At 24.5% G+C, this 27,382-nt stretch overlaps 1 protein-coding gene across 1 annotated transcript in view; it reads left to right on the forward strand.

Annotated features, from left to right (window-relative positions):
* Window positions 1-1,757: 1,757 nt before the first annotated feature.
* The window catches only part of LOC142220744 (estradiol 17-beta-dehydrogenase 11), a 40,205-nt gene continuing 14,580 nt past the window's right edge, over window positions 1,758-27,382 (forward strand). Inside the window, exons 1-2 of the mRNA XM_075290044.1 lie at window positions 1,758-2,339; window positions 21,388-21,543. Coding sequence (XP_075146159.1) covers window positions 2,040-2,339; window positions 21,388-21,543 — 456 coding nt within the window. The 5' untranslated portion in view covers window positions 1,758-2,039. The remainder of the gene's footprint in view (window positions 2,340-21,387; window positions 21,544-27,382) is intronic.

A 27,382-nucleotide genomic window follows, 5' to 3' on the forward strand; every position in this document is an offset into this window, starting at 1 on the left:
CTATTCAGCCAGACTGAACTAAAGGTTTCCTATAGAAACCCTTATTCAGCTAGGCTGAATTAAAGTTTTCCTATGGAAACCCTTATTAAGAAAGGCTGTAATAAAGTTTTCCTATAGAAACCCTTATTCAGCCAAAGTTTTCCTATGGAAAACCTTATTCAGCCAGGCTGAATTAAAGTTTTCCAAAGAAATCTCTTTTTCAGAATTAGGTTTTCCTATAGAATCACTCAGCAAGGTTGAATTAAAGTTTTCTTATAGAAACCCTCATTCAGCCAAGCTGTATTAGTGTTTTCTTATAGAAAACCTTATCTAGCCATGATTACTTAAAGTTTTGCTATAGAAAACATTATTCAGCCTGGCTAAAATAAAGATCACCTATAGAAAAGATTATTCAGCAAGGCTTAATTAAAGTTTTCTTATAGAAACCCTTATTCAGCCAGACTGAACTAAAGTTTTCCTATAGAAAACCTTATTCAGCTAGGCTGAATGAAAGTTTTCCTATGGAAAACCTTATTAAGCAAGGCTGTATTAAAGTTTCCCTATGGAAACCCTTATACTGCCAGGCTGAATTTAAGTTTTCCTATAGAAACCTTATTCAGGCGGGTTGGATTAAAGTTTCCTCTCGGAAAACCTTATTCAGCCAGGTTGATTAAACATTTTTCTACCGAAAATCATATTCAGCAAAATTTTCTTATAGACAACCATATTCAGCTAGGCTAAATCAAAGTTTTCCTATGGAAAACCTTATTCAGCCAAAGTTTACCCAAAGAAACCATTATTCAGCCAATATAAAACCTTATGCAGCCAGGCGGAATTAAAGTTTTCTAAAGAAATCTTTTTTTCAGAATTAAGCTTTTCTATAGAATCATTCATCTAGATTGAACTAAAGTTTTCTTATAGAAATCCTCATTCAGCCAAGCTGTATTAATGTTTTCTCATAGAAAACCTTATACAGCCATGATGAATTAAAGTTTTCTTATAGAAAACCTTATTCAGCTAGGATGAATTAAAGTTTTCCTATAGGAAACCATATTCAGCCAGGCTGAATTAAAGATTTTCTATAGAAAACCTTATTCAGCAAGGCTGAATTAAAGTTTCCTATAGAAAACCTTATTCAGCAAGGCTGAATTAAAGTTTCCTATAGGAAACCTTATTCAGCCAGGCTGAATTAAAGATTTTCTATAGAAAACCTTATTAAAGTTTTCCTATAGAAGCCCATATTCAGCCAGGCTGAATTAAAGTTGTCCTATAGAAAACCCTATTCAGCTAGGCTGACTTAAAGTTTTCCTATAGGAAACATTATTCAGCCAGGCTGAATTAAAGTTGTCCTATAGAAAACCTTATTCAGCCAGGCTGACTTAAAGTTTTTCTATAGAAAACCTTATTCAGTCATGCTAACCTTATTCAGCAAGAATGAATACTTTTACTTTTATATTTTTCCGCGATGCAACGGTGGCTTCCTTTAAAAAATCACTGTGCACTGCAATGCAATTTAGCCAATACGTACTGCCACTTACGCCAATGATCATTCATGATCATCATTGTTAAGTGTGCGAGCGAGTATCTGAGATAGCGCTCTACACCACCCCGACGTATGAGTATTTCTTTTGAAAACAAAAAAAAAACTTTTGAGTTAAAAACAAAACTACCTCTTCGCACACAAGCAACAACAACAACAAATAGAAACTTGGAAGTATTCGATTTCACGACGACAATAATAACAACACTCGTGTGCTACCATCAATGATCAACAGAGGAATGGAGAAATGAACAGCAAACGCGTTTAAAGCGTCGTTAGGAGTGGAAGTAAAAAATAACGAAAGGTCCAAGCCAAGTCTATTGCAAAGATTGTAAAGAAAGGAGAGCACGCGCGCGATTTTTGAAAAGTGAATTTTTTGTTGAAATAGAAAAAAAAGAAGGGAAGAAATTGTTTTTTTAAGTGAAATTTTATAGAAAGAAATATTTTTGAAAAAAAAGAAAATATTTTTGAAAAACAAAATTCAGTGAAAAGTAAAAAAAGAAAATAAAATTGCAAAAAAATGGTAGATCACTCAGTTACTGTAATGACACGATCCTCATCAGATGTGCCTGCAACAACTACAACGACTGTTACCCCACCCGTACGCAGCAGCACAACAACAACACGGGTGACCACATCGACCGCCTCCGCATCACCTCGTCAAAATGATGAAGTTACCCGGGGCATTTATAACTTGAAAATCGTAATTTTCCTACTCTTACTGCCCTTGATTCTATTTGCTGTCTTCTTAAAGCATCTTTTGGATTACCTTTTTGGGTTGGGGCTCAAGGAAAAAGATGTTATGGGCAAAGTAGCTGTGGTAAGTTATGATGACAAGACACCTATATAATACCTTAAATGGGAATAGGCCTAAATGTTAATGGTGATGATTTCTGGTTTGATGACAGGTATCCCATGAGCAAGTGTTGTTGTTTTTTTTTTGTTTTGTTTCATAATGCATTTCGGTTTCTTATCTTAATAGTATGGACGGAGGGGGAGTTGAGGTAATTTATGGGTAAACTACCAAAGTCATCGCCTACATTCATTCAAATTCAGTTAACACATATCTTCATTGCAAGGGAGAGTGTTGGAAGGGGGATGCTAAGAGAGGATCTTTTAAAAACATGATTTGTGATCGAAATCAAAACAAAATTTTTAAGCAAACGCCTACAAACTACAGAGGGTTCCAAAAATATTTTGCTCTAATCAATGTTTTGCTCACGTTGTTGTTGCTATTGTTTTATATGTTTTATCTCTCCCACTCTTCTCTCAATCTCCTCATTTTATCAATAACGTCATCAACAAACATCAACACCAAGAACAAGTTTTCTCTGACTGACTGTGTGTTTCTTTCTGAACCTAACTCATAGTGGTGAGCATATAAATAGCACTATTACAGTGAGGTGATGAGTATACCTACACACATACATGGAGTGGTGAATCATTTGTTTTGTTTTGTTGTTGGTTTTTATTGATTGAGAAGTGGTGATTAATTTAAATTCCATACATGCTAATGAAGAAATTTTATACGTGAAAGTATCTCAGTTTTTATTCGTTAGTTTTGAATGTTTAAAATATGCAAAATAAATTTTGAAAATTTATGCATATGGGTCTATTCTTTTTTGTATATCTGTATTCAAACTAAAATTATAGCAGGCATTAAAAGGGTGATTTATTTAAAAAAAATATGTACTCGTATGTATATAGAACAGAATTAAATAGGAGTGAATCCAAGGGAACAGATAAACAGCTAAATTCAGCCGGAGATATTTCACCACACCATTTACCTCACCAAAATTGCGATGTATGGTAAATTTGGAGTATTTTGTGGCAAAATTGAAATTGTAATTTTAAATTTAATTGAAAATTTAAATTTAATTGAAATGAAAATTTAAATTTAATTAAATGCAATATTTTAAATTTAATTAAAATGAAAATTTAAATTTAATTAAATTGAAAATTTAAATTTAACTCATTGATATTTTATCGAATGAATTTATATGGTAAAAATAGGCTTCAAATTTTCTTTAACTTGTTTGTATATTGCTTAGTACTAAGCTCGTTTCTGCGAAAAACGAATATTTTTTCGTGCGAAAAAACCCAGGGTTGTATAAATAAGTGTTTGAAAATGCTCAAAACAAAGATTTCGCATTTATTCTGCGCTAACGTTTTTTTATATAGAGTATAACAGTTTTTCGTGCGAAAACTAGATCTTAGTACTAGGCTTATGGGAGAAAAATTTTACAAATCGACAATCGGTGGCAACACTATGTCAAGTTGCACGGTTGCCACAGTTGGTAGAATTCTACCAAAAATGATAGGTTTTGTACGGTTTAGTAGATTGGTACAATTTTTGATGATTTGGTAGATTTTGCAAAATATTATTCTTCGCAAATTTTCTATAGAAATAAAATTTTGACAAAATTTTCTATAGAAATAAAATTTTGACAAAATTTTATATAGAAATAGAATTTTGGCAAAATTTCCTATAGAAATAAAATTTTGGCAAAATTTTCTATAGAAATAAAATTTTGATAAAATTTTCTATAGAAATGACATTTTGATAAAATTTTCTATAGAAATAAAATTTTGATAAAACTTTCTATAGAAATAAAATTTTACAAAATTTTCTATAGGAATAAAATTTTGACAAAATTTTCGATAGTAATCAAATTTTGACAAAATTTTTTATAGAAATAAAATTTTAACAAAATTTTCTATAGAAATAAAATTTTGACAAAATTTTTTATAGAAATAAAATTTTGACAAAATTTCTATAGAAATAAAATTTTGGCAAAAATTTTTATAGAAATCAAATTTTGACAAAATTTTCGATAGAAATGAAATTTTGATAAAATTTTCTATCGAATTTAAATTTTGACAAAATTTTCTATAGAAATAAAATTTTGACAAAATTTTCTATAGAAATAAAATATTTTCAAAATCTTCTATAGAAATAAAATTTTGACTAAATTTGCTATAGGAATAAAATTTTGGCAAAATTTTCGATAGAAATCAAATTTTGACAAACGTTTCTATAGAAATAAAATTTTGACAAAATTTTCTATAGAGATAAAATTTTACAAAATTTTTTATAGAAATAAAATGTTGACAAAATTTTCTATAGAAATAAAATTTCGATAAAATGTTTTATAGAAATAAAATTTTAACAAAATTTTCTATAGAAATAAAATTTTGACAAAACTTTCTATAGAAATAAAATTTTGACAAAATTGTTGATAGAAATCAAATTTTGATAAAATTTTCTATAGAAATACAATTTTGACAAAATTTTCTATAGAAATAAAATTTTGGCAAAATTTTTTATAGAAATAAAATTTTAACAAAATTTTCTATAGAAATAAAATTTTGACAATATTTTCTATAGAAATAAAATTTTGACAATATTTTCTATAGAAATAACATTTTGACAAAATTTTCTATAGAAATAAAATTTTGACAAAATTTTCTGTAGAAATAAGATTTTGACAAAATTTTCTATAGAAATAAAATTTTGACAAAATTTTCTATAGAAATAAAATTTTGACAAAATTTTCTATAGAAATAAAATTTTGACAAAATTTTCTATAGAAATAAAATTTTGACTAAATTTTCTATAGGAATAAAATTTTGGCAAAATTTTCTATAGAAATAAAATTTTGACAACATTTTCTAAAGGAATAAACTAAATTTTCTATAGGAATAAAATTTTGGCAAAATTTTCGATAGAAATAAAATTTTGATAAAATTTTCTATAGAAATAAAATTTTGGCAAAATTTTCTATAGAAATAAAATTTTGACAAAATTTTCTATAGAAATAAAATTTTGACAAAATTTTCTATAGAAATAAAATTTTAACAAAATTTTCTATAGAAATAAAATTTTGACAAAATTTTTTATAGAAATAAAATTTTGACAAAATTTTCTAAAGAAATAAAATTTTACAAATTTTTTATAGGAATAAAATGTTGACAAAATTTTCTATAGAAATAAAATTTTGATAAAATTTTTTATAGAAATAAAATTTTGACAAAAATTTTCTATAGAAATAAAATGTTGATAAAACTTTCTATAGAAATAAACTTTTGATCAAATTTTCTATAGAAATAAAATTTGACAAAATTTTCTATTGAAGTAAAATGTTGATAAAATTGTTTATAGAAATAAATCTTAAAATAAGATTTTTAGTTTTGTAGTTTTTTAGTAAACTTTTCTCCAATTTTCGTAGATTATTGTTAGCTCGACTGGCAAATGTGGTTACTAGCCGTAGCAAATCGAAGGCAATGTTGTACGAAATTCAAATTTCAAAATCGCAAAATGCTAAGAATTCCAACACTGCTGCTCTCCCAATTGCCGAATATTTAAATTGGGATATAATTACAAATATTTATCTAAAATTTTATTATGAAATGTTATCTCTTTAAAGATCGCATGTGTTTCGACTTGGAATATGGGATGCTTGTGAAAATAAAACCTTAAAGCGCTGTGTATATTGTTAATGGAAGTTTTGTTGCGTGACCCTGATGGGGTGAACTTTTTGACAACACACAACTTAGAATTTTTTTGCAGTTTCAAGGCTTCTCCCTAGTATTGGGTGCGGTTTGAGTAAAGACATCATTCATGGATTTCTCATTATTTTCAGTTGCTTTTAATATTATTGGTGTTTTTTTTGTTTTGTTTGTCGCTTAATCTTACACAAATACTACTGTATTTTGCTTCAAGATGAAGTGTTTATTTACTTAAGAAACAAAAAAACTATTTTATTTATTTTAAGTTTGTCACATTTTTCCACAATGGAACACGAGTCACATATATACACGAAAAAAACTGAATTCAAAATTCTGGATAAATATTAAACTGAAAATTTTACTTTTTATAAAATTTTGAAGGAATTTTATTTCTTTAGAGAAATTTTTAAAATTTTATTTTATAGAGAAATTTTCAAAATTTTATTTCTATAGAAAATATTATCAAAATTTTATTTCTGTAGAAAATTTTGTCAAAATTTTATTGCTATTTAATTGCATTCTATTTGTAGGAAATTTTTTTTTTAAATTTTATTCCTCTTGAAAATTGTGTAAAAATTTAGCTTCTATAGAAAATTCGCTCAAAGAATTTTTGTATAGAAAATTTTGTAAAAACTTTATTTCTACAGAAAATTTTCTCAAAATTTAATTTCTACAGAAAATGTTCATAAAATTTTATTTCTATAGAAAACTTGGTCAAAAATTTTATATCTATAGAAAAAGTTGTCAAAATTGTATTTCTATAGAAAGATTTCACAACTATTTATTTATTTAGAAAATTTTGTCGAAATTTTATATCTATAGAAAATTTTGTCAAAATTTTATTTCTATAGAAAATTTTGTCGAAATTTTATATTTATAGAAAATTTTGTCAAAATTTGATTTCCATAGAAAATTTTGTCATAATTTCTATAGAAAATTTTGTCAGAATTTTACTTTTATAGCAAATTTTGTTATTCCTATTGAAAATTTTGTCAAAATTGTGCTTCTATAGAAAATTCTCAAAAAAATTTTTTGTACAGAAAATTTTGTCAAAATTTTATTTCTGCGGAAAATGTTCATAAAATTTTATTTCTATAGAAAACTTGCTCAAAAATTGTATTTCTATAGCAAATGTTTTCAAAATTGCAGTTCTATAAAAAGATTTCTCAAAATTTTATTCCTATAGAACAGTTTGTGAAATTTTGTCATATAGAAAATTTTGTTAAAATTGTATTTCTTTAGAAAATTTTATTTTTTTGTCGAAATTTTATATGTATAGAAAATTTTGTCATAACTGCTATAAAAAAAAATTCTCAGAATTTGATTTCTATTGAAAATTTTGTCAAAATGTTATTCATATAGAAAATTTTCTCAAAATTTAATTTCTGTAGAATATTTTGTCAAAATTTTATTTCTATAGAAAATCTTCTCAAAATTTTATTTCCATAAATTCTTTCTTCAGAATTGTATATTCATTGAAAATTTTCTCAAAATTTTATTTTTATAGAATTTTGTCAAAATTTTATTTTTATAGAAAATTTTGCCAAAATTTGATTTCTTTAGAAAATTTTGTCATAATTTCTATAAAAATATTTCGCAAAAATTTATTTCTATAGAAAATTGTGTCAACATTTAATTTCTATAAGAAATTTTATCAAAATTTTATTTCTGTAGAAAATTTTGTCAAAATGTTATTCATATAGAAAATTTACTCAAAATTTAATTTTTATAGAAAATTTTGTCAAAATTTTATTTCTATAAAAAATCTTCTCAAAATTTTATTTCCATAAATTCTTTCCTCAAAATCGTATATTCATAGAAATTTTTCTCAAAATTGTATTTCTATAGAATTTTGTCAAAATTTTATTTCTATAGAAAATTTTGTCAATATTTCTATAGAAAATTTTCTCAAAATTTCTATAGAAAATTTTCTCAAAATTTTATTTCTATAAAAATTTTGTCAACATTTAATTTGTATAGAAAATTTTGTCAAAATTGTATTTCTGTAGAAAATTTTGTCAAAATGTTATTCATATACAAAATTTTCTCAAAATTTAATTGTCAAAATTTTATTTCTATAGAAAATTTTGTCAAAATTGTATTTCTATAGAAAAATTTGTCAAAATTTTATTTATATAGAAAAGTTTCTTCAAAATTTTATTTCTTTATTTCCATACAAAATTTTGTCAAAATTTTATTTCTATGGAAAATTTTCTTCAAAATTTTTTTTTCTATAGAAAATTTAGTCAAAATTTTATTTCTATAGAAAATTTTGTCAAAATTTTATTTCTATAGAAATTTTTGGTAAAATTTTATTTCTATAGAAAATTTTATTTCCATACAAAATTTTGTCAAAATTTTATTTCTATAGAAAATTTTGTCAAAATTTTATTTCTATAGAAAATTTTGTCAAAATTTTATTTCTATAGAAAATTTTGTCAAAATTTTATTTCTATAGAAAATTTTGTCAAAATTCTATTTCTATAAAAAAATTTGTTAAAGTTTTATTTCTATAGAAAACTTTGTCAAAAAAATATTTCTGTAGATAATCTTGTCAAAAGTTTATTTCTATAGAAAATTTTGTCAAAATTTTATTTCTATAGAAAATTTTGTCAAAATTTTATTTCTATAGAAAATTTTCTTCAAAATTTTATTTCTATAGAAAATTTTGTCAAAATTTTATTTCTATAGAAATTTTTGGTAAAATTTTATTTCTATAGAAAATTTTATTTCCATACAAAATTTTGTCAAAATTTTATTTCTATAGAAAATTTTGTCAAAATTTTATTTCTACAGAAAATTTTGTCAAAATTTTATTTTTATAGAAAATTTTGTAAAAATTTTATTTCTATAGAAATTTTTGGTAAAATGTTATTTCTATAGAAAACTTTGTCAAAATGTAATTTCGATAGAAAATTTTGTTAAAATTTTATTTCTATAGAAAATTTTGTCAAAATTTTATTTGTACAGGACATTTTATTTCCATACAAAATTTTGTCAAAATTTTATTTCTATAATAAATTTTTGTCAAAATTGTATTTCTATAGAAAAAAAAATTTGTCAAAATTTTATTTATATAGAAAATTTTCTTCAAAATTTTATTTCCATACAAAATTTTGTCAAAATTTTATTATTTCAAAAAAATATTTCTGTAGATAATTTTGTCAAAAGTTTATTTCTATAGAAAATTTTGTCAAAATTTTATTTCTATAGAACATTTTGTCAAAATTTTATTTCTATAGAAAATTTTCTTCAAAATTTTATTTCTATAGAAAATTTAGTCAAAATTTTATTTCTATAGTAAAATTTGTCAAAATTTTATTTCTATAGAAAATTTTGTCAAATTTTTATTCCTATAGAAAAATTTTTCAAAATTTTATTTCCATACAAAATTTTGTCAAAATTTTATTTCTATAGAAAATTTTGTCAAAATTTTATTTATATAGAAAATTTTGTCAAAATTTTATTTATATAGAAAATTTTCTTCAAAATTTAATTTCCATACAAAATTTTGTCAAAATTTTATTTCTATAGAAAATTTTCTTCAAAATTTTATTTTTTTGGAAATTTTAGTCAAAATTTTATTTCTATAGAGAAATTTGTCAAAATTTTATTTCTATAGAAAATTTTGTCAAATTTTTTTTCTATAGACATTTTTGGTAAAATTTTATTTCTATAGAAAATTGTATTTCCATACAAAATTTTGTCAAAATTTTATTTCTATAGAAAATTTTGCCAAAATTTTATTTCTATAGAAAATTTTGTCAAAATTTTATTTTTATAGAAAATTTTGTAAAAATTTTATTTCTATAGAAATTTTTTGGTAAAATTTTATTTCTATAGAAAAATTTGTCAACATTTTGTTTCGATAGAAAATTTTGTTAAAATTTTATTTCTATAGAAAATTTTGTCAAAATTTTATTTGTACAGAAAATTTTATTTCCATTTCAAAATATTATATATATCCATGTCAAAATATTAGTTATATAGAAAATTTTGTCAAAATTTTATTTATATAGAAAATTTTGTCAAAATTTTATTTATATAGAAAATTTTGTCAAAATTTTATTTATATAGAAAATTTTGTCAAGATTTTATTTCTATAGAAAATTTTGTCAAATTTTTATTTCCATAGAAAATTTTGTCAAAATTTCATTTCTATAGAAAATTTTGTCAAAATTTTATTTCTATAAAAAATTTTGTCAAAATTTTATTTAGAAAATTTTGTCAAAATTTTATTTCTATAGAAAATTTTGTTAAAAGTTTATTTCTGTAGAAAATTTTGTAAAAATTTTCTTTCTATGGAACATTTTGTCAAAATTTAATTTTGATAGAAAATTTTGTTAAAATTTTATTTCTATAAAAATTTTTTGTCAGTTAAATTGGCTACAAAAATTTCTTTATGTTTTTCTGGGATTATAATGAGAACCAAAAGTCAAATAGTCGATTTTTGCTCCTTTTTTCAAATTTTGTCGAGTTTCCAACCAACCAAAATTCTAATTTTTATTATACCCTGCGCCATACTATGGAACATGGTATTATATAGTTATAGTTAGTGCATATGTTTGCACCACCCAGAAGGAGACGAGATAGACGTATGGTGTCTTTGGCAATATTGCTCAGAGCCGGCCCCTGAGTCGATCTAGCCATGTCCGTCTGTATGTGAACATTTTTTGTTATGTTTTTTATTTTATTTTTACAGAAAATTTCTAGAGAAATTTCATTTCTGTAGAAAATTTTGTCAGAATTTTATTGCTTTAGAAAATTTTGGCCAAAATTTTCTTTCTATAGGAAATTTTCTTAAAATTTTATTTCTATAGAAACTTTTGTCAATATATTATTTCTATAGGAAATTTTGTCAAAATTTTATTTGTTATAGAAATTTTGTCAAAATTGTATTGCTATAAATTTTTATTTTCCAAATTTTATTACCATAGCAAATTGTGCCAAAATTTTATTTCCGTAGATTTTGTCAAAATTTTATTTCCGTAGATAATTTTGTCAAAATTGTATTTCTATAGAAAATTTTGTCAAAATTTTATTTTTATTGAAAATTATGTCAAAATTTTATTTCTATAGAAAATTTTGTCAAAATTTTATTTGTATAGAAAAATTTGTCAAAATTTTATTTATATAGAAAATTTTCTTCAAAATTTTATTTCCATACAAAATTTTGTCAAAATTTTATTTATATAGAAATTTTCTTCAAAATTTTATTTCTATAGAAATTTTTGGTAAAATTTTATTTCTATTGAAAAGTTTGTCAACATTTTATTTCGATAGAAAATTTTGTTAAAATTGTATTTCTATCATTCGTTTTGTTTTTGTTGTTCTTTAATCAGCTTAAAACCATACATTGACCAAACTACAAGTGTAGCTTAACCAACAGAGGAAAAGAATGTTTGTCAAATTTATGTGGGCAAAGCCCTATAGACTGCAAGATGGTTGGATGGACGCACGTTTCGGAATTACCACATTCTTCATCAGCATCCTCTACTTACAGCAAAACTATCAACAAATTATCAGAATAAATTCAGGCAGTTCATTAAACCCAACAATAAACCACACTTGAACCTTCTGAAAAAAGGCTTTACATTGATAGCCGGCTTATTCCGAAATAAATTCGTACAAACATCTCTCTTTTCCTTTGCCACCATCAAATCATCGACTTGAGTGAAATTGGCTGGGCTTTATTTTGAGCGTGCTTCCTCTTCTTTTCTTTGTCAAAATTTTATTTGTACAGAAAATTTTATTTCTATAGAAAATTTTGTCAAAATTTTATTTCTATAGAAAATTTTGTCAAAATTTTATTTCTATAGAAAATTTTATCGAAATTTTATTTCTATAGAAAATTTTGTCAAATGTTGATTTCTATAGAAAATTTTTTCAAAATTTTGTTTCTATAGAAAATTTTGTTAAAAGTTTATTTCTATAGAAATTTTTGTCAAAAGTTTATTTCTATCACTATCTATCAATTATCAGAATAAATTCAGGCAGTTCATTAACCCAACAATAAACCACACTTGAACCTTCTGAAAAAATGCTTTACATTGATAGCCGGCTTATGCCGAAATAAATTCGTACAAACATCTCTCTTTTCCTTTGCCACCATCAAATCATCGACTTGAGTGAAATTGGCTGGGTTTTATTTTGAGCGTGCTTCATCTTCTTTTCTTTGTCAAAATTTTATTTGTACAAAAAATTTTATTTCCATACAAAATTTTGTCAAAATTTTATTTCTATAGAAAATTTTCTTCAAAGTTTTATTTCTATAGAAAATTTTGTCAAAATTTTATTTCTATAGAAAATGTTGTCAAAATTTTATTTCTATAGAAAATTTTGTCGAAATTTAATTTCTATAGAAAATTTTGTCAAATGTTGATTTCTATAGAAAATGTTGTCAATATTTTATTTCTATAGAAATTTTTTTCAAAATTTTGTTTCTATAGAAAATTTTGTTAAAAGTTTATTTCTATAGAAATTTTTGTCAAAAGTTTATTTCTATAGAATTTTTTTGAAAATTTTATTTCTATTTTATTTCTATAGGAAATTTTGTCAAACTTTTATTTGTTATAGAAATTTTGTCAAAATTATACTTCTATAATTTTTTTCCAAATTTTATTCCTATAGAAAATTGTGCCAAAATTTTATATCTTTAGATTTTTTTTTTATTTCTATAGAACATGTTGTCAAAATATTTATTCTATAGAAAATTTTGTCAAAATTTTTATTTTATAGAAAATTTTGTAAAAATTTTGTCATATTTTTTTGTAGAAAATTTTGTCAAAATTTGTTTTCCTATAGAAAATGTTGGTTCTCTAAAAAATTTGGGCAAAATTGTGTTTTTTCTAGAAAATTTTGGTCAATATATTCTTTTTATAGAAAATTTTTGTCAATATTTTATTTTTATAGAAAATTTCGTCAAAATTTAATATCTATAGAAAATTTTGTCAAATTTTGATTTCTATAGAAAATGTTGTCAACATTTTATATCTATACAAATTTTTTTCAAAATTTTATATTTATGTAAAATATTGTCAAAATTTTATTTCTTTAGAAGTTTTTGTCAAAATTTTGTTTCTATAGAAAATTCTGTCAAAATTTAATTCTATAGAAAATTTTGTAAAAATTTTATTTCTATAGAGAATTTTGTAAAAATTTTATTTCTCTGGAAAATTTTGTCAACTTTTTATTTGTATAGAAAATTTTGTCAAAATTTTATTTCTGTATAGAAAATTTTGTAAAAATAATATTTCTATAGAAAATTTTGTAAAAATTTTATTTCACTGGAAATTTTGTCAAAATTTTATTTCTCTAGAAAAATTTGGCAAAATTCTTTTGCTAGAAATTTTGTCAAAACTGTATTCCAATAGAAAATTTTGTCAAAATTTTATTTCTGTAGGCAATTTTGTCAGAATTTTATTTCTATTTTATTTGTTAAAATTTTATTTCTATTTTATTTGTTAAAAATTTATTTCTTGTTTAAGGATTATGTTCTTATATAACAACATTCTTTGGGTGTAATATTTATGCCTTTATTATTAAGATTTTTATGCTGCATTTGGTAAAATTATTGCCTTATGGTATGGCATCCCCCACAAAAATAGTGATACTTTGTTGCAACCACATTAGGGCCAACGATTTACAATAAGAAGTTGATTTTCTGTTAATGTCCAATAAATGTTGTAATTAATTTATAATGGTTCAGTGGGTCATCATTCCATAGTTGAGATCGGTTGCAATGAATTCAAGATTTGCTAGGGGGAATATTAAAACACAGAGATCTGAGACTGTCTGGCTGGCTGCCTTACTAACTTGCTTGCTGGCTGGCTGTCTTGGCTATCACTTGTCCGCCTCTATATCTCAAAAAAATTATACTACGATGGGGTTACTAATGTCGTTAACATTTAATTAAGTTTTTGTTTATTATTGTTGTTGTTGTTATTATTAATTCGCCGCCAAATGAATAAATGAATGGTTGAGTCCGTATGGTTTTTAGTTTTTGTTTTTTTTGGAACAAGGGGAATTGTTTACTTTTTGGCTTTGGAATGCACTCATTCAACAATTCCAAGCTAACCATTATTGACTCGATAAAGACCGGTTCAATATCCAATGACCATATGCCAAAATGAGGGGGATAATGGGGTGTGATTCCAAAGATGTGATATTGAGTGTTTGTTGTATTTTGTGTTTTTTTTTTTACTTCAGTCCATTTGGAATGTTGGCAGACGTGTATGATCTGCTGTCGATTCTGTGATGTAATCCTCTATTCAAAACTAACCGCGTAGATATATATAGAAGCCTTATTATATGCGAAACACTTGTGGGGAACACATTTCGCTATTATTATTTTTTGTTGATTTTTTTTTTAATTTTTTGTTTTAGCATTGTTATTTATTAGAAATTTATTTAAATTATTTTAGTTTTGGTACAAAGTTTTTTCCTTTTGTTTTATAGTGTGGCAACAAAATTTTTGTGTGAATTAATTATGGGATGAATGAAAAATAGTAGTAAATATGAAAATTAAGTGAACTTCGGTAGCCAATTAACAAGGTACCCAATAAGTGTATAGTGTGACTTACAATAGAAAGAGGGGTCAATTTGCAATAAGCATGCATGATGCTTTTCCTTCCTGAAAAGATTGTATTATTATTCAGAAACGTTATTGTTTTTTTTTTTTTTTTTTTGATCTCAGCTTAAAGCCATGAATTGACTAAACTACAAGTGTAGCTTAACCAACAGAGGAAAAGTATGCTTGTCAAATTTATTTGGGCAAAGCCCTATAGACTGCAAGATGGTTGGATGTACAGCTGTTTCGGAATTACCACATTCCTCATCAGCATCCTCTACTTGCAGCAAAACCTAAAACACTATATATACATGAAATAACAAAAAAAATTCTCTCTTACCAAACAAATTTATAGACCGACGAATATAACCCGATTTCTTTACCGAAAAGCCCCATTTATCCACCTACTAATTTTAGCGGAAAACAACTGAAAAATATGTAAATTAAAATAAAAAACAAACTACGATTTTTTAACTCATGTTCCCACTTTGGGGATTTTGGGGATTTTTGATACGAATTTTAGGAATGGTATAATCAGCAATATTTCTTAGAACAATTTTTCCTGCAAAAATCAATAAAAACCATAATGTAATATCTTTCCGTTGAGCACTTCAAAGTAAAGTCTTGGCTTCTGGGGCCATATGAGTGCATATCGGGCGAAAGATAATATGGACGCTATTGAACCGATTTCAACCAAATTCAGTATGCGCTGCTAGAACATTAATTCTATTATCTGTGGTGGACATATGAGTCTAACTCGGGCGGATGATTTATATGAGAGCTATATCATCTTAACCGATGTTCTTTACATTCAGCACACTAGACTATATTACTAATTGTAATTCTTGTGAAAAATTTGAAATAAATCAAAGTGAAAAAACGGACCTTCTATGTCCAAAATACTGACACCACTTTGTTAAAATTAAAAAAAGTAAATAAATTGTGGGTCCAATACTCACGAACTTTAAGAGACATACGCACAAGCACGTAACCTTTTTTGTAGAGTTTAACAAGTTCTATCCAACAAAGAAAAAAAATCATCGAAATTAGTTAATAATTGCGAATTTGACAGCTAAAACAAAATTTCATACTACCAAGGTGATCAAATTTCAACCAGAGTTGGTAGAATTCTACCAAAAATGGTAGATTTTTTACTGGTTGGTAGAATCTTTGAAGTTTTGGTATTTTTAGAATTTATAGAAATAAAATTTTGACAAAATTTTCAATATAAATAAAATTTTGACAAAATTTTCAATAGAAATAAAATTTTGACAAAATTTTCAATAGAAATAAAATTTTGACAAAATTTTCTATAGAAATAAAATTTTGACAAAGTATTCTACAGAAATAAAATTTTGACAAAATTTTCTATAGAAATAAAATTTTGACAATATTATGTATAGAAATAAAATGTTGACAAAATTTTCTATAGAAATAAAATTTTGACAAAATTTTCTAACAAAATAAATGTTGACAAAATCTTCTATAGAAATAAAATGTTGACAAAACTTGTAGAGAAAACTAGTTTGACAAAATTTTCTATAGATTTAAAATTTTGACAAAATTTTCTATAGAAATAAAATTTTGAAAAAATTTTCTATAGAAAAAAATTTGGACAATATTTCTATAGTAATAAAATTTTAACAAAAGTTTCTATGGAAAAAAACATTTTCCAAAATTCTCTATTGAAATAAAATGTTGACAACATTTTCTAGAGATTTAAAATTTTTACAAATTTTTCTATAGAAATAAAGTTTTGACAAAAATTTCTATGGATACAATATTTTGACAAAATTTTCTATACAAATAAAATTTTGACAAAATTTTCTATAGAAATAAAATTTTCTATAGAAATATAATTTTAACAAAATTTTCTATAGAAATAAAATTTTGATCAAATTTCCTTTTGAAATAAAATTTTGACAAAATTTTCTAGAGATTTAAAATTTTGACAAAATTTTCTACAGAAATAAAATTTTGCAAAAATTTCTATACAAATAAAATTTTGACAAAATTTCTATACAAATAAAATTTTGACAAAATTTTCTATAGAAATACAATTTTGACAATATTATATATAGAAATAAAATGTTGACAAAATTTTCTATAGAAATAAAATTTTGACAAAATTTTCTAACAAAATAAAAGCTTGACAAAATCTTCTATAGAAATAAAATGTTGACAAAACTTGTAGAGAAAACTAGTTTGACAAAATTTTCTTTAGATTTAACATTTTGACAAAATTTTCTATAGAAAAAAAATTTGGACAATATTTCTATAGCAATAAAATTTTAACAAAAGTTTGTATGGAAAAAACATTTTCCCAAATTCTCTACTGAACTAAAATTTTGACAAAATTTTCTAGAGATTTAAAATTTTTACAAAATTTTCTGGAGATTGAAAATTTTGGCAAAATTTTCTAGAGAAATAAAATTTTCACAAAATTTTCTAACAAAATAAAATTTTGACAAAATCTTCTATGGAAATAAAATGTTGATAAAGCTTGTAGAGAAAACTAGTTTGACAAAATTTTCTATAGATTTAAAATTTTGACAAAATTTTCTATAGAAATAAAATTTTGAAAAAATTTTCTATAGGAAAAATTTGGACAATATTTCTGTAGTAATACAATTTTAACAAAAGTTTCTATGGAAAAAACATTTTCCAAAATTCTCTATTGAAATAAAATGTTGACAAAATTTTCTAGAGATTTAAAATTTTTACAAATTTTTCTATAGAAATAAAGTTTTGACAAAAATTGCTATGGATACAATATTTTGACAAAATTTTCTATACAAATAAAATTTTAACAAAATTTTCTATAGAAATAAAATTTTTTCTATAGAAATAAAATTTTCTATAGAAATATAATTTTGACAAAATTTTCTATAGAAATAAAATTTTGATCAAATTTCCTTTTGAAATAAAATTTTGATCAAATTTCCTTTTGAAATAAAATTTTGACAAAATTTTCTAGAGATTTAAAATTTTGACAAAATTTTCTATAGAAATAAAATTTTGCAAAAATTTCTATACAAATAAAATTTTGACAAAATTTTCTATAGAAATAAAATTTTTTCTATAGAAATAAAATTTTTCTATAGAAATAAAATTTTGACAAAATTTTCTATAGAAATAAAATGTTGATCAAATTTCCTTTTGAAATAAAATTTTGACAAATTTTTCTGTAGAAATAAAATGTTGATCAAATTTCCTTGAAATAAAATTTTGACAAAATTTTCTAAAGAAATAAAATTTTGACAAATTTTTCTAAAGAAATAAAAATTTGACAAAATTTCCTTGAAATAAAATGTTGACAAAATTTTCTAAAGAAATAAAAATTTGACAAAATTTTCTACAGAAATAAAATTTTGACAAAAATTTCTATGGATACAATATTTTGACAAAATTTTCTATACAAATAAAATGTTGACAATATTTTCTACAGAAATAACAATTTGATCAAATTTCCTTTTGAAATAAAATTTTGAAAATTTTTCTATAGCAATAAAATTTTAACAAAAGTTTATATAGAAAAAACATTTTCCAAAATTCTCTATTGAAATAAAATTTTGACAAAAGTTTACAAATAAAATTTTGACAACATTTTCTATAGAAATACAATTTTGTTCAAATTTTCTATAGAAATAAAAATTTGATCAAATTTCCTTTCGAAATAAAATTTTGATCAATATTTTATTTCTATAGAAAAATTTTGATCAATATTTTATTTCTATAGAAAAATTTGTCAAACTTTAATTTCAAAAAGAAATTTGATTAAAATTTTATTTCTATAGAAAATTTTGTCAAAATTTTATTTCTATGGAAAATTTGATCAAAATTTTATTTCTACAGAAAAAATGTGATCAAAATTTTATTTCTATGGAAAAATTTGTCAAAATTTTATTTCAATAGAGAATTTTGTCAAAATTTTTTGAAATAAAGTTTTGACAAACATTTCTATAGAAATAAAAGTTTTACAAAATTTTCTATAGAAATAAAATGTTGACAAAAATTTCTATGGATACAATATTTTGATAAAATTTACTATACAAATACAATTTTGACAAAATTTTGTATAGAAATAAAATGTTTTGAAATTTTGATCAAATTTTCTATAGAAATAAAATTTTGACAAAATTTTCGATAGAAATAAAATTTTGATCAAATTTTCTTTTGAATTAAAATTTTGACAAATTTTTCTATAGAAATAAAATTTTGATCAAATTTTGACAAAATTTTCTATAGAAATAAAATTTTCTAAATAAATAAAATTTTGACAATGTTATCTATAGAAATAAAATTTTGACAAAATTTTCTATACAAATAAAAATTTGACAATTTTTCTATATAAATAAAAGTTTGACAAAAATTTCTATAGGAATAAAATTTTGAAAAAATTTTCTATAGATATAAAATTGTGACAAAATTTTCTATGGAAATAAAATTTTGACAAAATATTCGATAAACATAAAATTTTGGCAACATTTTCTATAGAAATAAAATTTTATTTGTTGTTTTGATATCAGCTTAAAAACAATTGCGTTGACTAAACTACAAGAGTAGCTTAACCAACAGAGGAAAAGAATATTTGTCAAATTTATTTGGGCAAAGCCCTATAGACTGCAAGATGGTGAACGCACGTTTCGGAATTACCACATTTCTCGTCAGCATCCTCTACTTGCAGCAAAACTATCAACCAATTATCAGAACAAATTCTGGTGTTTCACCAAACCCAAAGTGAACCACACTTGAACCTTCCGAAAAAAAAATGTTTATGGTAGTCGGCTCTTGCCGAAATCAATTTTTTTACAAACATTTCTCTTTTCCTTTGCCAATTTCAAATCATCGATTTGAGTGCTTCTTCTTACTTCTTAAGAAGGATTTTGCCCAAATAAATTTGACAAACTTTCTTTTCCTGTGTTGGTTAAGCTACTCTTGTAGTTTAGTCAACGCAATGGTTTTTAAGCTGAGATCAAAACAACAAACATGAAATAAAATTTTGACAAAATTTTCTATAGAAATAAAATTTTCGATAGAAATAAAATTTTGATAAAATTTTCGATAGAAATAAAATTTGAACAAAATTTTCTATAGAAATAAATTTTTGTAGAAACTTTCTATAGAAATAAAATTTCGAAAAAATTTTCTATAGAAACAAATTTTTGTTAAAACTTTCTATAGAAATAAAATTTTGACAAAATGTCCCATAGAAATAAATTTTTGTAAAAACTCTCTGTAGAAATAAAATTTTTACAAGATTATCTGTAGAAATAAAATTTTAACAAAAATTTCTATAGAAATAACATTTTTAACAAAATTTTCTACAGAAATAAAATTTTGGTAAAATTATCTATAGAAATAAAATTTTAACAAAAATTTCTATAGAAATAAGATTTTGACAAAATTTTCTATAGAAATAAAATATTAGAAAAATTTTCTATAGAAATTAAAATTTTAACAAAAATTTCTATAGAAATAACATTTTGACAAAATTTTCTGTAGAAATAAAATTTTAGCAAAATTTTCTATAGAAATTAAAATTTTGACAAAATTTTCTATAGAAATAAAGTTTTGACAAAATTGACAATTGTGTCCGTTCAAAAGTTGCAGATTTGGAACCACAGTGCTTCGGCTCACTTTTGTGGCCCTGTTTCATTTGGGTTTTGGGTTCATTTTCCTGTTAAAAGACGTTTCGAACAATACTAGCAAATACCAAGTACGCCGAGAAATCAATCGGTACACTTTTCAATTATTTTTTTTTTTTGTAATTTCCATTTTTTCGTTGTCCTTGCTGTGTTTTGTACCCGGTAAACTTCAGAAAATCAAAGGATTTGTATACAACACCACGAATTTTTTATTTAAATTTATATATTTTGAATAACTTCACGCTGCGAAGAAACATGGTCACCCCAAATATGCTTCAAGAGTAAAATGTTATTTTTGGACGGTGAACTTGAAACATTTTTGTCGCAAAAAGTACAACATGTACAATTTAGTTAAATTTTGACTCGCGTTAGTTTATATTCCTATAAAACAGTTTAGTTTTTTTTCGGCGAAATTAAGGAAACGTTTAGATTTTTAAAATGCAATTTATTTTTTTATGAATACTTATGATATATCAAAAAAAAGGAAAACGAAAATTCCATAAATGAGATCTATATCCTAATTTGAAAATTGTATAGCCTAGATTTAAGGATAGATAGATCCCTAAAAAGTGTCTTCATTCGAAGAAGCAGCATCTTTGGCTTGGCATCACTACCAAAATCCCTAAAAGAAAGATAAAAATCTTTGACTACAAGTAAAGTTTTTTTTGAGTGTAAATAACTCATTGGATGCTACTGTTTAGTCCCTGTTGTTTTTTTCTTCTTTTCTTCTCTGTAAATGATGGACATGCTGATGAGAGGCGCATGCTAAATTGCCATTGTTTTCAAATTTGTGACAAATTGAATAACAAAAGCAATGTTGTTCACTCGCCTCGGCTACTTTAACATTCGAATAAATTTAACTCTAACCGTGTGAAAGGGGTCATCATTGGTGGGTCAGTCGATGGGTTGGAAAACAAAGCTTCGATGACAAAGTCACTATGAATTTTATTTGAATTTTCGGGAAATATTAATTCTATTATGAATTCATAACTAGCGTAGAAATTTGATTTCCCCTCCAAAGTAATATTATTGTATATTGGGCAGAATTATATTAACAAATACTTAATAATTTTTTTTTACAAAAAATATTAATTATGTAAATTTACATTCATTAAAAAATATTGTTTTTTTTTAAATTTTAGGTTACTGGTGGTGGCAGTGGTTTAGGTAGAGAAATTGCCCTCGAGTTGGCTCGTAAAGGTTGCAAACTTGCTGTGGTTGATGTCAATTCCAAAGGATGCTATGAAACCGTGGATATGATATCCAAAATTCCCCAAAGCATTGCCAAAGCTTATAAGGTAAGAACAATTTTTACATGATATTGGTATTATTATAAACAAGATACAGTGAAAAAAATATTTACTTGATATTAAAGATTGCGCAACCTTGAGTTTAGGATGGACAATATTAAGGACAAATTTCGTTAAAATAATGAAATATTAATTAAAATAAAGTTTATGATCTTTGCTTCAAAAAAAAAAAAATTGTTTATACCCTGCGCCACACTGTGGAACAGGGTATTATAAGTTAGTGCATATGTTTGCAACACCCAGAAGGAGACGAGATAGACACATGGTGTCTTTGGCAAAAATGCTCTGGGTGGGCTCCTGAGTCGATATAGCGATGTCCGTCTGTCTGTGAACACATTTTTGTAATCAAAGTCTAGGTCGCAGTTTTAGTCCAATCGACTTCAAATTTGGCACAAGTATGCGTTTTGGCTCAGAATAGGACCCTATTGATTGTGGAAGAAATCGGTTCAGATTTAGATATAGCTCCCACATATATCTTTCGCCCGATATTGTCTTATATGGCCCCAGAAGCCAGAGTTTTACCCTAATTTGCTTGAAATTTCACACAAGAAGAACAATTAGTACTATAGTCAAGTGTGCCAAATTTTATTGAAATCGGTTCAGATTTAGATATAGCTCCCATATATAGCTTTCGCCCGATTTACACTCATACGACCACAGAGGCCAACTTTTTGCTCCGATTTAGTTGAAATTTTAAACAGGGAGTAGCATTAGCATTGTAGCTATGCGTGCCAAATTTGGTTGGAATCGGTTCAGATTTAGATATAGCTCCCATATATATGTTTTTCTGACAAAAATGGTCGAAATATCAACATTTTCCTTGTAAAATCGCCACTGCTTAGTCGAAAAGTTGTAAAAATGACTCTAATTTTCCTAAACTTCTAATACATATATATCGAGCGATAAATCATAAATAAACTTTTGCGAAGTTTCCTTAAAATTGCTTCAGATTTAAATGTTTCCCATATTTTTTTACTAACATTGTGTTCCACCCTAGTGCATTAGCCGACTTAAATTTTGAGTCTACACAAAAAAAAAAAAAATTCTGATTCAATCACGAAATTAATTGATCCAATTAATTTTTAATTGAAATGTCTTCAATTAAAGAAATGATAGTATCAATTAAAAAATTAATTGAAGGTCATAAAAAATTAATTGATTCAATTAAAAAATTAATTGATACTATTAATTGTCGTGATTGATTTCTGTTTCAATTAAAAAATTTGTTGATTCAATTAAATTTTTAATTGAATATTTTTTAAAACTCAATTAAAATTTTAATTGGAAAATTTTTCGTGAAATTTTTTTCTGTGTATAGATTTTGTAGAAGTCTATCAAATTCTGTCCAGATCGAGTGATATTTAAATGTATGTATTTGGAACAACCTTTATATATAGCCCCCAACACATTTAACGGATGTGATATGGTATCGAAAATTTAGGTCTAAAAAGTGGTGCGGGGTATAATATAGTCGTCCCAGCCCGACTTTAGACTTTCCTTACTTGTTTTGTATTACATTTAGGACACAAAATTTGGAAATTTACGTCCCTTCGTTACAGTCGTATGTCTTTCAACTAAGGCAAATATTCATTAAAATAAAGAAACACATTTTTGATTTAAAGAAATCGTTTTTAAATTAATCGAAATATTGAATCTTTAGATTTAAATGTAAAACGTTTCAAATATGGGTTTATATTGAGGATTTAGCATCTTTGGTTTAATTTTTTTTTTTGAACCATTTCTTATTTTGAAGCATATAGTTTGGAGTTTTATACCCTAAACGCCATTGTGGTCAGGGTATAATAATTTTGATTTGCCATAAAAAGTGCTTACTCGATCGACTCACACTGAAAAAAATATTGTCGTGAGGTCAAAGAATTCATGTCTTTAAAATACGAATGCAAATTTTGCTTAGCATTGAAGACTCATTTCTCTAATATAAAGCTTTGTTCCTTGTCCAAAATCGATAAACTTTTCAATGAAGTTGTATTGTCTTTATAATTAAGTGATTTGACTTAACATGAAAGAAAAAATTTTGGGGCTAAGGTCAACTTGACTTTAATAACTCAGAGAATTTCTTTAAAATTAATGCACTTTTCTTTGAATTTGTTGTCTTTTTGCATCTTGACTACAAAGCAAAAAAATTTTAAAAAATAGGATATGTTTTTCAACACTTTATTTTATAGAGGTTTTTACTTGAAACTTAGCATAATTTCTACTGGAAGTCGAGTCTGAATATGGAAAATAAAGTTATCGTTAACTCGTTTTTAAAATGAACCGACTTTTTTTTTCATATGTTATATATGAAAAAAAAAGAAGAAAGAACGAAAAATTAAAATTTGCTTCCTAGAAGCAAGTACGCAAAACCCAAATTTAAAAGGCAATTGGGTCTTAAAAGTATCCTTACTTGTATTCTCAGCTTCTTTGGCTAGGAATCAATACCAACATTTTTAAAGTAAATCTTTGGAACCGGGCATGCTTTTTTTCAGTGCAGAATCATCAGACAGATCCAGACACTATCTGCAAATGCCTATTTTGATCTTTAAGGCCTATTTGTACCGATCCGATCGGACCAAAATTGTTCCAAAAAATTATTAAATTTTAAATATAGTCCGATGGTCGGACCAAATGGAATTTGGTTGATTTTGGTCAATTTTCGTCAAATCGTTAATTTGTCCAAATTTTTTTAAATTTTGACAAAATTTTCTGTAGAAATAAAATGTAAAATGGCAAAAATTTCTATAGAAATAAAATTTTAACAAAATTTTCTATAAAAATCAAATTTTGCCCGAAATAAAATTTAAAAAAAAAAAAATAGATACAACATGATGCAACAATTTTGTGTAGAAAGAAAATTTTTTAAAAAATTATATAGAAAAAAAATTTTGCGATAACTTTCTATAGAAATAAAAGTCTGACAAAATATTCTATAGAAAGGGAATTTTGACAAAATTTCCTTAAGAAATAAAATTTTGACAATATTTCTGTAGAAATAAAATTTTGACGAAAATTTTTATAGAAATAAAATTTTTACAAAATTTTCTATAGAAATTTCCTTAAGAAATTAAATTTTGACAAAAATTTCTGTAGAAATAAAATTTTGACTAAATTTTCTGTAGAAATAAAATTTTTACAAAATTTTCTGTAGAAATAAATTTTTGACAAAATTTTCTGTAGAAATAAAATTTTGACAAAATTTTCTATAGAAATAAAATTTTGACAAAATTTTCTATAGAAATAAAATTTTGACAAAATTTTCTATAGAAATAAAATTTTGACAAAATTTTCTATAGAAATAAAATTTTGACAAAATTTTTTATATAAATAAAAATTTGGCTAAATTTTCAATAGAAATAAAAATTTGGCAAAATTTTCAATAGAAATAAAATTTTGACAAAATTTTCTATAGAAATAAAATTTTGGCAAAATTATCTTTAGAAATAAAATTTTGACAAAATTTTCAATAGAAATAAAAATTTGGCAAAATTTTCAATAGAAATAAAATTTTGACAAAATTTTCTATAGAAATAAAATTTTGACAAAATTATCTTTAGAAATAAAATTTTGACAAAATTTTCTATAGAAATAAAATTTTGACAAAATTTTCTGTAGAAATAAAATTTTGACAAAATTTTCTATAGAAATAAAATTTTGTTATAGAGATAAAATTTTGACAAAATTTTCTTTAGAAATTAAATTTTGACAAAATTTTCTGTAGAAAAAAAATTTACAAAATTTTCTATAGAAATAAAATTTTGCAAAATGAGATTTTTATACAAAGGTCTAATTTGTAATCCGATTTAGGTGAAATTTTGCACATCAAGTAGAATTAACAATGTTACTACCCAGCAAAAAAAGAGCTTCCAAAAAAGTAGTTTGGATCCCCAATCTGTGATCCGGAAGTAGTGCAAACTTGGATCATTTCCAATGAATTTTACATGGGCTTGTCATAGGACGGAAGTACTCCCTTTTTGGATCCATTGCATTGCTTTAGAAGTTGTGCCCTGGAAGTTAAATAAAAGCGAAAAAAAAATTTTTTTCAACCAATTTTACTTTTTTTCATCAATATGTTTTATTACACAATTATTTTCATATTATCTAATTTTTACAATTTGAAAAACTTTTTCGCTCCGACCAGGTGTTGAACCTGGGTTTGCTGGCACCATAACAGAACGCCTTAGCACACTCAGCCACAAACGCCATTGAACATAAAGCGTCGAAAGGTCAATTCAAATGTTTGTGATATGATCGTAATACGACACCAAGGAATAACATTCTAATTGCTTCTCGAGATGTTCTTTATTAGTATGAACGAAAAAATAAGAAACGCAGGTTCAAATCTCACCAGCGGAAATTTTTTTATCAAACAATTTTCTAAAAAATTATTTTTTTACGTCATGCATCGTTTTTATTTTTTATTTTCGGTATATATTTTCGTATAAATATATTTTTCCCATTAAAAATCAACAAAAAAAAATAAAAATTCTCGTAATTTGCAAAAAACTTCCCAAAAGAATTTCCATGGAAGCGAAAAAGTCAAACGGCACAGGTTCAAATCCCAGAGGGGATGAAATTTATTTTTTTTTATTATTTTTTTTACTTTTTTTTATTAATTTATATTTTTTTAGTTTTTTATTAGTTTTCTTTTTTTTTTTGTAAAATTTAATTGTACAAAATTTGCACTTAAAATAGCCTGATTGCGTTCTTTCAAATACTTGTCCACAAGGACTGCATCGGAAGTAAACAAAAATTATTGGGGGATCCTAAGATGCGCTTTAGAAGAAATGTTTGTGGACTTGTCCAAAAGGACTGCATCGGAAGTGGAAAAAAATTATTGGGGGATCCCACGATGCGCTTTAGAAGAAATGTTTGTGGACTTGTCCAAAAGGACTGCATCGGAAGTTGAAAAAAATCGATAGGGGATTCTGCGATTGGCTTTTAAAGAAATGTTTGTGGAACAATTTCCAATTTTTTTTCCAATGCATGCCAAATTTGGTTGAAATCGGTTCAGATTGAGATATAGCGCCCATGTATATATTTTTCTGATTTCGACAAAAAATGGGCAAAATACCAACATTTTCTTTGTAAAATCGCCACTACTAAGTCGATCTATTGCGAAGTTGCCTAAAAATTGTTTCAGATTTAAGTGTTTTTTAAGGGATAAAAACCTTTATATATAGCACCCACATCATTTGACGGATTTGATATGGTATAGAAAAAGTTGATCTACTTAACTGGTGCAGGCAGTGTTGCCAGCATTGGGGATTTTCCCCCAAACTGGGGATATTTTTTCGTGAATGGGGACGAAATTTTTGAGTTGGGGACTTGGGGATTTGATGGGGAATTTCCGTAAATTTGAGAAATTTTGTGGGGATTTTTTCGAGAAATCGGTTTAATCTTTTTTAACAAAATGTTTTTCCTATAGCAAATTTTGACAAAATTCTATTTCTATGGACAGTTTTGCCAACATTTTATTTCTATAGAAAATTTTGTCAAAATTGTATTTCTATACAAAATTTTGTCAAAATTTTATTTCTGTAGATTTTTTATTGCAGCTTAAAACCATACATTGACTAAACTACAAGTGTAGCTTAACCAACAGAGGAAAAGAATGTTTGTCAAATTTATTTGGGCAAAGCCCTCTGTTGGTTAAGCTACACTTGTAGTTTAGTCAATGTATGGTTTTACAAAACCAACAATAACAAAACAAAACGAATGGAAAAATTTTAATTCTATAGAAAATTTTCTCAAAATTGTATTTCTATAGAAAATTTTATCAAAAATTTATTTCTATAGAATATTTAGCCAAATTTTTATTTCTATAGAA

Source organism: Haematobia irritans, chromosome 1, assembly GCF_050003625.1.
Source record: "Haematobia irritans isolate KBUSLIRL chromosome 1, ASM5000362v1, whole genome shotgun sequence".
Classification (NCBI taxonomy): Eukaryota; Metazoa; Arthropoda; class Insecta; order Diptera; family Muscidae; genus Haematobia; species Haematobia irritans.